The sequence below is a fragment of the Pseudophryne corroboree genome, chromosome 8, assembly GCF_028390025.1.
Source record: "Pseudophryne corroboree isolate aPseCor3 chromosome 8, aPseCor3.hap2, whole genome shotgun sequence".
In the NCBI taxonomy this organism is placed as follows: Eukaryota; Metazoa; Chordata; class Amphibia; order Anura; family Myobatrachidae; genus Pseudophryne; species Pseudophryne corroboree.
This window is the reverse complement of record NC_086451.1, coordinates 93,592,469-93,607,085: the sequence shown is the minus strand read 5'-3', so window position 1 is coordinate 93,607,085 and position 14,617 is coordinate 93,592,469. Positions and strand designations below refer to the sequence as shown.

General features: G+C 47.2%; 1 protein-coding gene across 1 annotated transcript; it reads right to left on the bottom strand.

The window, feature by feature from the left end:
* Nucleotides 1–12,455: 12,455 nt before the first annotated feature.
* LOC134947523 (protein kinase C delta type-like) lies at nt 12,456–14,027 on the bottom strand. Its single transcript, XM_063935577.1, has one exon. The coding sequence runs from the start codon at nt 13,966–13,968 to the stop codon at nt 12,583–12,585; it is 1,386 nt and encodes a 461-aa protein (XP_063791647.1). The 5' UTR covers nt 13,969–14,027; the 3' UTR covers nt 12,456–12,582.
* Between the last annotated feature and the right edge of the window lie 590 nt (nt 14,028–14,617).

Genomic DNA, 14,617 nt, shown 5'->3' with positions numbered 1-14,617 from the left:
GGCCCGGTGTTTGTGTCGGCCACTAGGGTCGCTTATCTTACTCACACAGTCAGCTACCTCATTGCGACTCTTTTTTTCTTTGCGTCATGTGCTGTTTGGGGAGGGTTTTTTGGAAGGGCCATCCTGCGTGACACTGCAGTGCCACTCCTAGATGGGCCCGGTGTTTGTGTCGGCCACTAGGGTCGCTTATCTTACTCACACAGTCAGCTACCTCATTGCGCCTCTTTTTTTCTTTGCGTCATGTGCTGTTTGGGGAGGGTTTTTTGGAAGGGACATCCTGCGTGACACTGCAGTGCCACTCCTAGATGGGCCCGGTGTTTGTGTCGGCCACTAGGGTCGCTTATCTTACTCACACAGTCAGCTACCTCATTGCGCCTCTTTTTTTCTTTGCGTCATGTGCTGTTTGGGGAGGGTTTTTTGGAAGGGCCATCCTGCGTGACACTGCAGTGCCACTCCTAGATGGGCCCGGTGTTTGTGTCGGCCACTAGGGTCGCTTATCTTACTCACACAGTCAGCTACCTCATTGCGCCTCTTTTTTTCTTTGCGTCATGTGCTGTTTGGGGAGGGTTTTTTGGAAGGGCCATCCTGTGTGACACTGCAGTGCCACTCCTAGATGGGCCCAGTGTTTGTGTCGGCCACTAGGGTCGCTTATCTTACTCACACAGTCAGCTACCTCATTGCGCCTCTTTTTTTCTTTGCGTCATGTGCTGTTTGGGGAGGGTTTTTTGGAAGGGACATCCTGCGTGACACTGCAGTGCCACTCCTAGATGGGCCCGGTGTTTGTGTCGGCCACTAGGGTCGCTTATCTTACTCACACAGTCAGCTACCTCATTGCGCCTCTTTTTTTCTTTGCGTCATGTGCTGTTTGGGGAGGGTTTTTTGGAAGGGCCATCCTGCGTGACACTGCAGTGCCACTCCTAGATGGGCCCGGTGTTTGTGTCGGCCACTAGGGTCGCTTATCTTACTCACACAGTCAGCTACCTTATTGCGCCTCTTTTTTTCTTTGCGTCATGTGCTGTTTGGGGAGGGTTTTTTGGAAGGGACATCCTGCGTGACACTGCAGTGCCACTCCTAGATGGGCCCGGTGTTTGTGTCGGCCACTAGGGTCGCTTATCTTACTCACACAGTCAGCTACCTCATTGCGCCTCTATTTTTCTTTGCGTCATGTGCTGTTTGGGGAGGGTTTTTTGGAAGGGCCATCCTGCGTGACACTGCAGTGCCACTCCTAGATGGGCCCGGTGTTTGTGTCGGCCACTAGGGTCGCTTATCTTACTCACACAGTCAGCTACCTCATTGCGCCTCTTTTTTTCTTTGCGTCATGTGCTGTTTGGGGAGGGTTTTTTGGAAGGGACATCCTGCGTGACACTGCAGTGCCACTCCTAGATGGGCCCGGTGTTTGTGTCGGCCACTAGGGTCGCTTATCTTACTCACACAGCGACCTCGGTGCAAATTTTAGGACTAAAAATAATATTGTGAGGTGTGAGGTATTCAGAATAGACTGAAAATGAGTGGAAATTATGGTTTTTGAGGTTAATAATACTTTGGGATCAAAATGACCCCCAAATTCTATGATTTAAGCTGTTTTTTAGGGTTTTTTGAAAAAAACACCCGAATCCAAAACACACCCGAATCCGACAAAAAAAATTCGGTGAGGTTTTGCCAAAACGCGGTCGAACCCAAAACACGGCCGCGGAACCGAACCCAAAACCAAAACCCGAAAAATTTCAGGCGCTCATCTCTAGTAATAATACATATATATATCAGCACCCTACTGAGGAATATCAGTCCTGGAAACTATTGAGCAGCACAGTGTTAGCGGGAAGTGCTGCTGACAGCTGAATGGATTTAATTGAATAGAGCCAATAATGTATACCTATTTGGAGCAGACTTCCCATGTGGGATGGTCCCATTTTTTTCCTGAATCCCCCCCTGCCCCGCAAATTGACTTACAGCGTCCAGATTCCCACTGCCCCCCACCCCCCCTTCCTCCCTGCAGGGAAGACGTCATGTTGTTTAAAGGCTGGCCACTGGCACCGCCACAGGGTCGTGAATAGCGGTGGAGGCCTAGCACAGTAGTGCTTGCACATTGGGCAATGTCTCACTTGGCTAGACTGTGTCTCGGTAGCAGTAGGAGAGGCAGCAGAGGCCTTCTCTCACCCCTAAGGTGGCCGGTTTATATATATTTTTCTCTGACGTCCTAGTGGATGCTGGGAACTCCGTAAGGACCATGGGGAATAGCGGCTCCGCAGGAGACTGGGCACAAAAAGTAAAAGCTTTAGACTAGCTGGTGTGCACTGGCTCCTCCCCCTATGACCCTCCTCCAAGCCTCAGTTAGATTTTTGTGCCCGAACGAGAAGGGTGCAAGCTAGGTGGCTCTCCTGAGCTGCTTAGAAGTAAAAGTTTAAATAGGTTTTTTATTTTCAGTGAGTCCTGCTGGCAACAGGCTCACTGCATCGTGGGACTAAGGGGAGAAGAAGCGAACTCACCTGACTGCAGAGTGGATTGGGCTTCTTGGCTACTGGACATTAGCTCCAGAGGGACGATCACAGGTTCAGCCTGGATGGGTCCCGGAGCCGCGCCGCCGGCCCCCTTACAGAGCCAGAAGAGCGAAGAGGTCCGGAGAAAGCGGCGGCAGAAGACGTTCCTGTCTTCAAATAAGGTAGCGCACAGCACTGCAGCTGTGCGCCATTGCTCTCAGCACACTTCACACTCCGGTCACTGAGGGTGCAGGGCGCTGGGGGGGAGCGCCCTGAGACGCAATAAAAACGATATAAAAACCTTATATGGCTAAAAAAAAATGCATCACATATAGCTCCTGGGCTATATGGATGCATTTATCCCCTGCCAGTTTCCTGAAAAAAAGCGGGAGAAAAGGCCGCCGTGAAGGGGGCGGAGCCTTTCTCCTCAGCACACAAGCGCCATTTTCTTTCACAGCTCCGCTGGAAGGACGGCTCCCTGACTCTCCCCTGCAGTCCTGCACTACAGAAACAGGGTAAAACAGAGAGGGGGGCACTATTGGCAGCTAATATATAAATACAGCAGCTATAACAGGGAGTAACACTTATATAAGGTTATCCCTGTATATATATAGCGCTCTGGTGTGTGCTGGCAAACTCTCCCTCTGTCTCCCCAAAGGGCTAGTGGGGTCCTGTCCTCTATCAGAGCATTCCCTGTGTGTGTGCTGGGTGTCGGTACGATTGTGTCGACATGTATGAGGAGGAAAATGATGTGGAAGCAGAGCAATTGCCTGTGTTAGTGATGTCACCCCCTAGGGAGTCGACACCTGACTGGATGGTAGTAATTAAAGAATTACGTGACAATGTCAGCACTTTGCAAAAAACTGTTGACGACATGAGACAGCCGACAAATCAATTAGTGCCTGTTCAGGCGTCTCAGACACCGTCAGGGGCGCTAAAACGCCCGTTACCTCAGATGGTCGACACAGACCCTGACACGGATACTGAATCCAGTGTCGACGGTGACGAGACAAACGTAATGTCCAGTAGGGCCACACGTTACATGATCACGGCAATGAAGGAGGCATTGAACATTTCTGACACTACAAGTACCACAAAAAAGGGTATTATGTGGGGTGTGAAAAAACTACCAGTGGTTTTTCCTGAGTCAGATGAATTAAATGAGGTGTGTGATAAAGCGTGGGTTTCCCCCGATAAAAAACTGCTGATTTCTAATAAATTATTGGCACTATACCCTTTCCCGCCAGAGGTTAGGGCACGTTGGGAAACACCCCCTAGGGTAGATAAGGCGCTCACACGCTTATCAAAACAAGTGGCGTTACCGTCTCCTGATACGGCCGCTCTCAAGGAACCAGCTGATAGAAGGCTGGAAAATATTTTAAAAGGTATATACACACATACCGGTGTTATACTGCGACCAGCGATCGCCTCACCCTGGATGTGCAGCGCTGGAGTGGCTTGGTCGGATTCCCTGACTGAAAATATTGATACCCTGGATAGGGACAGTATATTATTAACTATAGAGCATTTAAACAGAGGAAGGGGAAAAAGACTGCACCATGCAGCCTCTTCCCAGGAGCAGAAGCCCTCCCCCGCTTCTGCCAAGTCCTCAGCATGACGCTGGGGCTCTGCAAGCAGACTCGGACACGGTGGGGGGCCGTTTCAAGAATTTCAGCGCGCAGTGGGCTCACTCGCAAGTGGACCCCTGGATCCTGCAGGTAGTATCACAGGGGTACAAATTGGAATTCGAGACGTCTCCCCCTCGCCGGTTCCTGAAGTCTGCTCTACCAACGTCTCCCTCCGACAGGGAGGCAGTATTGGAAGCTATTCACAAGCTGTATACCCAGCAGGTGATAATCAAGGTACCCCTCCTACAACAGGGAAAGGGGTATTATTCCACGCTGTTTGTGGTACCGAAGCCGGACGGCTCGGTGAGACCAATTTTAAATCTAAAATCTTTGAACACTTACATAAAAAGGTTCAAATTCAAGATGGAGTCACTCAGAGCAGTGATAGCGAACCTGGAAGAAGGGGACTATATGGTATCTCTAGACATCAAGGATGCTTATCTCCATGTCCCAATCTACCCTTCTCACCAAGGGTACCTCAGGTTTGTGATACAAAACTGTCATTATCAGTTTCAGACGCTGCCGTTTGGATTGTCCACGGCACCACGGGTCTTTACCAAAGTAATGGCCGAAATGATGATTCTTCTTCGAAGAAAAGGCGTATTAATTATCCCTTACTTGGACGATCTCCTGATAAGGGCAAGGTCCAGGGAACAGTTAGAGGTCGGAGTAGCACTATCTCAGGTAGTGCTACGTCAGCACGGGTGGATTCTAAATATCCCAAAATCACAGCTGATTCCAACAACACGTCTACTGTTCCTAGGGATGATTCTGGACACAGTCCAGAAAAAGGTGTTTCTCCCGGAGGAGAAGGCCAGGGAGTTATCCGAGCTAGTCAGGAACCTCCTAAAACCAGGACAAGTGTCAGTGCATCAGTGCACGAGAGTCCTGGGAAAAATGGTGGCTTCTTACGAAGCGATTCCATTCGGAAGATTCCATGCAAGAACTTTTCAGTGGGATCTGCTGGACAAATGGTCCGGATCGCATCTTCAGATGCATCAGCGGATAACCCTATCTCCAAGGACAAGGGTATCTCTCCTGTGGTGGTTACAGAAGGCTCATCTTCTAGAGGGCCGCAGATTCGGCATTCAGGATTGGATGCTGGTAACCACGGATGCCAGCCTGAGAGGCTGGGGAGCAGTCACACAGGGAAGAAATTTCCAGGGCTTGTGGTCAAGCATGGAAACGTCTCTTCACATAAATATCCTAGAGCTAAGGGCCATTTACAATGCCCTAAGTCAAGCAAGGCCTCTGCTTCAGGGTCAACCGGTATTGATCCAGTCGGACAACATCACGGCTGCGCCCACGTAAACAGACAGGGCGGCACAAGAAGCAGGAGGACAATGGCAGAAGCTGCAAGGATTCTCCGCTGGGCGGAAAATCATGTGATAGCACTGTCAGTAGTGTTCATTCCGGGAGTGGACAGCTGGGAAGCAGACTTCCTCAGCAGACACGACCTCCACCCGGGGGAGTGGGGACTTCATCCAGAAGTCTTACAAGTGATTGTAAACCGTTGGGAAAAACCAAAGGTGGACATGATGGCGTCTCGTCTCAACAAGAAACTGGACAGATATTGCGCCAGGTCAAGGGACCCTCAGGCAATAGCGGTGGACGCTCTGGTAACTCCGTGGGTGTTCCAGTCGGTATATGTGTTCCCTCCTCTTCCTCTCATACCAAAAGTACTGAGAATCATAAGAAGGAGAGGAGTAAGAACGATACTCGTGGCTCCGGATTGGCCAAGAAGAACTTGGTACCCGGAGCTGCAAGAGATGCTCACGGAGGACCCGTGGCCTCTACCTCTAAGGAAGGACCTGCTCCAGCAGGGACCTTGTCTGTTCCAAGACTTACCGTGGCTGCGTTTGACGGCATGACGGTTGAACGCCGGATCCTGAAGGAAAAAGGCATTCCAGATGAAGTCATCCCTACCCTGATCAAGGCCAGGAAGGATGTAACTGCAAAACATTATCATCGCATTTGGCGAAAATATGTTGCGTGGTGTGAGGCCAAGAAGGCCCCTACGGAGGAATTTCAACTGGGTCGTTTCCTACATTTCCTGCAAGCAGGATTGTCTATGGGCCTAAAATTAGGATCCATTAAGGTTCAAATTTCGGCCCTGTCGATCTTCTTCCAGAAAGAACTGGCTTCAGTGCCTGAAGTTCAGACGTTTGTCAAAGGGGTACTGCATATACAGCCTCCTTTTGTGCCTCCAGTGGCACCTTGGGATCTCAATGTAGTTTTAGGGTTCCTAAAATCACATTGGTTTGAACCACTTGCCACAGTGGATTTGAAATATCTCACATGGAAAGTGGTAATGCTGTTGGCCCTGGCTTCAGCCAGGCGCGTATCAGAATTGGCGGCTTTATCCTATAAAAGCCCTTACCTGATATTTCATTCGGATAGGGCGGAATTGAGGACTCGTCCTCAATTTCTCCCTAAGGTGGTTTCAGCGTTTCACATGAATCAACCTATTGTGGTACCTGTGGCTACTAGGGACTTGGAGGACTCCAAGTTGCTGGACGTAGTCAGGGCCCTGAAAATATATGTTTCCAGGACGGCTGGAGTCAGAAAATCTGACTCGCTGTTTATACTGTATGCACCCAACAAGCTGGGTGCTCCTGCTTCTAAGCAGACGATTGCTCGTTGGATTTGTAGTACAATTCAACTTGCACATTCTGTGGCAGGCCTGCCACAGCCAAAATCTGTAAAAGCCCATTCCACAAGGAAGGTGGGCTCATCTTGGGCGGCTGCCCGAGGGGTCTCGGCTTTACAACTTTACCGAGCAGCTACTTGGTCAGGGGCAAACACGTTTGCTAAATTCTACAAATTTGATACCCTGGCTGAGGAGGACCTGGAGTTCTCTCATTCGGTGCTGCAGAGTCATCCGCACTCTCCCGCCCGTTTGGGAGCTTTGGTATAATCCCCATGGTCCTTACGGAGTTCCCAGCATCCACTAGGACGTCAGAGAAAATAAGAATTTACTTACCGATAATTCTATTTCTCATAGTCCGTAGTGGATGCTGGGCGCCCATCCCAAGTGCGGATTGTCTGCAATACTTGTATATAGTTATTGTTACAAACAAATCGGGTTGTTTTTGTTTATTGTTGGTAGCCATCTTTTCAGAGGCTCCTACGGTTATCATACTGTTAACTGGGTTCAGATCACGAGTTGTACGGTGTGATTGGTGTGGCTGGTATGAGTCTTACCCGGGATTCAAGATCCTTCCTTATTATGTACGCTCGTCCGGGCACAGTATCTTAACTGAGGCTTGGAGGAGGGTCATAGGGGGAGGAGCCAGTGCACACCAGCTAGTCTAAAGCTTTTACTTTTTGTGCCCAGTCTCCTGCGGAGCCGCTATTCCCCATGGTCCTTACGGAGTTCCCAGCATCCACTACGGACTATGAGAAATAGAATTATCGGTAAGTAAATTCTTATTTTTAAGAACATTAAAGTCTAAACTTCAAAGTAGTAGTATCTAACAGGACCAGATTACTGTCTGTCACATGTGTATGTGCGTCACATATACTGTATGTGTATAATGATGTAGGTGTGATGTCAGTATGTAGCTCTGCTGTGTAATGTAGGTGTAATGTCAGTGTGTACCACTTTGTACTTTTGTTTTCATCTGCCTACAGGACACACTACTGAGTGACAACAGATACGCCCATAGGTGGAGATAAACACGCCCCTGGGGTGAATTTTGACACACACACCTCCCCCCCTCCTCCGCAACGACGATCCACGCGGCGCATTACAGTGCAATCTATAATCTCTGAAGTAGGCAAGTGTGCCTCAGCATGCTGTGTCAGTCAGTGTTGTGCCGTGTGTGTGACCTGTCATGACGTCACACGCACAGAGAGAGGAGCCGGCCAGGGATACGCGCCAGTGGAGTGAAGAGGGTGCGGGCTCGTAGTGGTAAGTACTGCTGGGGCAGCATTTTCTTACACTGATCGGGCCGGATTGGGTTGGTGTGCAGCAGCAGTGGCATACACTGATTGGGGTAGGGGGGAGTGAGTATGGTGCGCGGCTACGACACACACAGCAAGCATGCTAATATTAACTCTAAATACAACCATAACCACTCACCCTATACCCAACTCTAACCCTAACCATAACTCTAAACCCTAAACATTAACCACCAAACCGTTACCTTAAACTATAAACCCTAATCCTAAACACTAACCCTAAACTCTAATTCCAACTCTAAACTTGACCCTAGAACCAGGCCTGGCGCAACCCGCTCAGCAAATGGATGCAAAGCAGGGAGGCGCCAGGCTGGAGAGTCGCTCTCCCTTCTTTGCATCCCCGCTGCTGCACCGCCCTGTCCCCTCTGCTGCTGCTGGCTGCTGCGCCTGTCACACTGATGGGCAGCACTGGACGCCGATATGTGCGCTGTAATGTGAGTAACGGATGCCGATGGGCGCTGCAATGTAATGCTAATGGGTGCTGTAATGTGAGTAATGAACGCCGCTGGACATTGCAATGTGAGTAACGGATGTCGCTGGGTGGTGTAATGTGAGTAACAGATGTCGCTGGGTGGTGTAATGTGAGTAACGGATGCTGCTGAGTGGTGTAATGTGAGTAACGGATGCTGCTGAGCGGTGTAATGTAAGTAACGGACGTCGCTGTGCACTGTAATGTGAGTAACGGATACTGCTGGGCATTGTAATGTGAGTAACGGACGTCGCTGGGTGGTGTAATGTGAGTAACAGATGTTGCTGGGCATTGTAATGTGAGTAACAGATGTTGCTGTGCACTGTAATGTGACTATCGGACATCACTGGGCGGTGTAATGTGAGTAATGGACGTCGCTGGGTGGTGTAATATGAGTAACAGATGTCGCTGGGCGTTGTAATGTGAGTAACGGATGTTGCTGGGCGTTGTAATGTGAGTAACGGATGTTGCTGGGCGTTGTAATGTGAGTAATGGACGTCGATGTGCATTATACAATCAGTTTGTGGAAGGGGGCCCCAAATCAGTGTCTTACTTAGTGCCCCATGAGGTCTAAATCCACCTCTGATAGTGTGCGCCTGTTATCGCTGTCACTAATCTGATTAGGGGTCTATTCATGAAGCAGTGAAAAGTGTGGAGAAGTGAGCCAGTGGTAAAGTTACCCATGGCAACCAATCAGTGTTAAGGTAACATTTAGAATTTCCATACTATACAATTGTACGAAGCAGCTGATTGGTTGCCATGGGCAACTTCTGCACATGCTCACTTCTCCACACGTTTCACTGCTTCATGAATACATCCCTAGGCTAGTTCAGAATCACTTAAACACGTGTGCGGCACCGGCTGTTATTAATTTGCCGTCTCTGGCGTTCATGTCTGTCAGGAGGCGGCTATTATATTACCGTCCCTGGCACTGTGTGCGCTTCTACAGTGGCTATTGTCGTTGTGCCGCCTCACACACATGTAGTCTGGCTCGGCATCTAGTTACTACAGCTTTTCAATGTGCACACATTTAGGGCTATCGCCCGTAACAACAATGGATAGCAATTTAAAAACACGGACACATTAGCTATGTGTCCTCCTAACGATCATTTCGCATTTCTGCTTAATCATAGGAAACCGTATGTCGGGCTCAGGGGAGTTATATAGCCGTCATCAGTCAATCATTCGTTATCACTTTTGATTGACATTCTCTTCTGCCAATTACAATTTTTCTCCTATGTCTCCTGCTTTTAGTAGTCAGATGGATTGGAAATTGAGATTAATTCAAGCTACTGCTAATATTATTCTGAGAAAGAGCTGTGTGGAACTTTATATTTATCCACAAAATGATCCATAGATTTATACTTGCATGGGGCAAGGTTGATTATTATTATCTATTTTATTTAATTCAGTTGTATTAAGTATATGATTATTATTGCCCATCCCTTTATATCAATTATGCATGTATAAATATATGGATCCTTATTTCATTCCCTATATTAGGAGGATGTAGACATTCCTCCCAGATCTTATAGATACACGTTGTTATAGAGTTTTAATTATATATGGTATCCATATTATTTCCTGTTATTCTCTTCCCACATTGGGATATAAGTAACTGTGGCCCTCATTCCGAGTTGTTCGCTCGCAAGCTGCTTTTAGCAGCTTTGCACACGCTAAGCCGCCGCCTACTGGGAGTGAATCTTAGCTTATCAAAATTGCGATCGAAAGCTTCGCAATATTGCGAAAAGACTTCTCTGTGCAGTTTCTGAGTAGCTCGAGACTTACTCTGCCAGTGCGATCAGTTCTGTGCTTGTCGTTCCTGGTTTGACATCACAAACACACCCAGCGTTCGCCCAGACACTCCCCCGTTTCTCCAGCCACTCCCGCGTTTTCCCCAGAAACGGTAGCGTTTTTTCACACACACCCATAAAACGGCCAGTTTCCGCCCAGAAACACCCACTTCCAGTCAATCACATTACGAACACCAGAACGAAGAAAAAAACCTTGTAATGCCGTGAGTAAAATACCTAACTGCATAGCAAATTTACTTGGCGCAGTCGCAGTGCGAACATTGCGCATGCGCAATTAGCGGAAAATCGCTGCGATGCGAAGAAAATTACCGAGCGAACAACTCGGAATGACCACCTGTGTGTGGTGTTGTGACAAAGGTGAATTATAATGATTGAGTGCTCATAGGTGTTTATCCAACACCTATTTATTGCCCTATTATTTAGTCCTATCCACATCTGTATTTTCGACAGACAAGAATGTGTTCATGTGTTATGGGTACCAATAGATGGCCCTCATTCCGAGTTGATCGCTCACTAGCTGCTTTTAGCAGCATTGCACACGCTAGGCCGCCGCTCTCTGGGAGTGTATCTTAGCTTAGCAGAATTGCTAACGAAAAGTTAGCAGTTCTGCTATTAAATATTTCCCTGCAGTTTCTGAGTAGCTTCAGACCTACTCCTAGATTGTGATCACTGCAGACTGTTTGGTTCCTGGTTTGACATCACATGCACGCCCTGCATTCGGCCAGCCACTCACCCGTTTCCCCAGGCACGCCTGCGTTTTTACCTGACACTCCTGCGTTTTTTAGCATACTCCCGGAAACCGCTCAGTTACTACCCAGAAACACCCACTTCCTGATCAGCAGAGCGACTGAAAAGCGTCGCTTGGACCTGTTTTGTGTGAAAGTACTTAGCGCGTGTGCCCTGCGGCCCATACGCATGCGCAGAACTGCCGGATTTTAGCCAGATCGCTATTCTGCTAAAAACTGCAGCGAGCGATCAACTGGGAATGAGGGCCGATATCTTTAATAAAATTAGTGAATTTATTAATATCCTATCCATTTATGTTCCTGGGTGCCTATATATTTGATTATTATGTTCAACCACTGGAACAAATCAAACCTGTGAAAAAACAATATAGAAGTGTAATTAACATAATTATCATTATGCTTTATTAAATACAAAGCATAACAACTGTGATCACACGTGAATTGTGATTGTATTCATCTGGCTTTATTATAACTCGTATATTATATGCTCTTATCCCAAGGTCTTAATTACACTTTATATTGTCTTTTCACAGGTTACTGAGGTGAAGCAGGAAGGCACATCAACAAGATGTATTAACATTTTGTCTGCCCCTCCGGCGATGTCCCCCTGAGCATACAGCGCGTCAGCTCTGTGCTGATACGCGTTCTCTCCCTGCCCGGCCGGCTCCTGTGCGCATGCGCGGAAACTCGCTACTCACGCGAGATCTCCTGTGCACTCCGGAGCCGGCCACAGCTCTGTCCCTGCTGTGGTCTATGGGCATCGCCACCTGCAGCAGTAGAAATTGACAACTGCAGGTGTTGGAACGGTCAGTGATGCTGACTGTTCATAAATTGCCTGCACATATCGGCCTGCTATCTGTTGCCGATATGGACAGGGGCGCATAGCACACACCGCCAGTGTCTTACATGGGGGAGAAGCGGCAGCGCACATAACGTGCGCTGATACTGCTTCTTCCCCATATCGGAGGGTAATACATTTACCCCATTGTGTGCTATATTTCTCCTATCAATTCTATGCATACCCCTGTGAGACACGTATATGCTTTCACATCACAAACACAGGTTATTTTGGCGATGTGAAAGGGGCATTACTTTCAATTGGCACTACTTGTGTTTAAGGCCTCCGTTAGTGTTGATACAGTGCAGGGCAGGATACCAGTTTGTTTATCTATTACTAGCTGAAGTACCCGGCGTTGCCTGGGTTTACGTTTTCAAGTACTTAAGTTATCAATGAGTTGAATGTAACTGTCAACATTTAAAAAAGTAATTACCAGCTTAGCAGCTCTTCCAACACACCCATGAGGTGGCTGCCTAATGTCGTTTTTTTTGTACTTGGGGTGTCGCCAGTAGCCCTAATCCCCAGCTCTCATAGTGCATCCTCAGCCGAGGATGCGGCAAGCAGGTGGTGGTAGGTAGAAGTAGCAGGTGGCGCGCTTCCAGGGAGGTAGCCCAGAGCAGATGGTAGAGCTGTGCCTCTCCAGATATTTAGTAGTAGACGTCGAGGCAGGCAGCAAGTAGGTCGTAATACTCTGGTGATACAGGATCTACTTCCATTGGCACATTATGATATGTTTCACTCCATTTAGGGCAAACAAATTGAATGTTATCAAAAATGCTTTGGTCCATTGCAGCAATTGGCTCTTTGAATGCTTCACTGTTGGGCGCATGGATTTGTTGTTTTTGACCAGTATACATGGAGGTCTTGTCTGGTTTTACTGGGGATGTTGCTTTTCCAGTTTCTATCATCTTCCAGTTAATTGAAGAGAAGAAGCGGTGTTTTCGCACATTGCCCTTTACCCCGAGCCGGCGGGACTGGTTCTTGCAAAGGAGTTTGGATATAAAGTCCCCTGTTACATCATCAGTAAGCCACAAATTTGGTGGTTCTTGTGTAAGGATATTCTTCGTTATCTCTGCACGATTCTCTCCTGGAAAAGGGTACTCTCGTAAAGCGAGTAAATGTATCATAACACCAAATGCGAACCAGTCTATAGCTGCACTGTATGACTGTTGAGTTAGAATTTCTGGAGCCATATAGGCAGGTGTTCCACCAAGTACTTTGGCATTGGTTTTTCCACGTGTATTCAGGAGGGAAAGACCAAAGTCTGCGATCTTTACATGTCCGTCTGTGGTCAGCAAAACGTTACCCAATTTTAGGTCTCTGTGTATTATTCCTCTGGAATGCATGAACTGCAAGCCACAGACCAGCTCTGCCGCTATAAACGTTATTGTGGTTGGCTCCAGAAAGTTCTCATCATAAAAATGGAATAGGTCCCCTCCGTCAGCCAGTTCCATTACACAGTATAGATAGTTCTCTGTGTGGAATGCCGCATTTCCATGGATTAGGAAACTGCTTTCATTTGCCAACTGAAGGACTCGACTCTCGACCAAAATGTCCTCATGTTTTATTAGTGGCCTCTTTTTTAGGGCTTGTAGTAATGCTCTCTTCTTTAAGATCTTAACTGCCACTCTTTCATTACGAATAGCATCTGTTGCGAGCATCACTTTGCCAAAACCTCCCTTTCCAAGTAGTGAGTGGAAAGTAAATGTTTCAACTGTTAAGGGGGCAGTGGCTGTGTTGTTGTGGCTGGTGGGCATAGTGCCACTCTCTTGTGCAATTTGCTGATCCATGTTTCTCCTGTGCCAAAATCTGGGAAATCTGCTACATAAATGTAGGAACTGATCTTTCTTCTTTTTCAGAAATGCCGAAAATCGTCCCCAGCCTTTCTGTATCCGTGCCACCAATGCATTTCTTCTCATCTTTTTCTTGGCAGCCTGCTTTTTTGCTCTTTTGCTCAGTTTCCTGCTCCTCTTTACCTGCTTGCCTTTGTATCTACGTTTCTCTTTAGCTTTCTTTCTCCTAGTAGTTCCCATGTTATGTCCAAAGACAAGAATAGGACTGAGAGAATAAAACAAACCAGCAGTCACAAGATGTGTCTGCTGTGTGAAGTTCAGGGGCATCAGCAGCTGTATAAGTAGCTGCAGGATGTCATCAGTGTCTGTGATGTCATCAGTGTCTGTGATGTCACAATAGTGCAGCTGAGCTTAGTCCTAAAGGTCACTTACATTATGGCAGTTGATGTATATGAAAGTTTCATCCTGTACAAATTCTTTTTGTTTAAACAATGTTTTTTTTTTATTAATGTTATAAAAAATTGATTGATTCATGTATTACAAACTTTGAACAACCATGTTTTAATATGTTCTAACATTAATAATGTTATTAGGCTTTGATTTGATTTATTTTACATCTTTCAATAAAACCAATTTTTTGCAGCTTATTAATCCTACTAGCTGTTCTACCCGTTCTTCACACGGAAGTTTCTGATTTTGACGGTTGTACATATAAATGATTGTTAAAAATTTGGGAAATCTATAGAGATGTAAATTTAAGACGTCATAATGTAAGTAAATGTTAATCCATGTTTCTTGGCGTTACCCGAGGAGCATCCGTAGCAGATACAGTGAAAACAGGACAGAACCATTTGTGTAGTTTATTAAATTCTACACACTGGACGTGTAA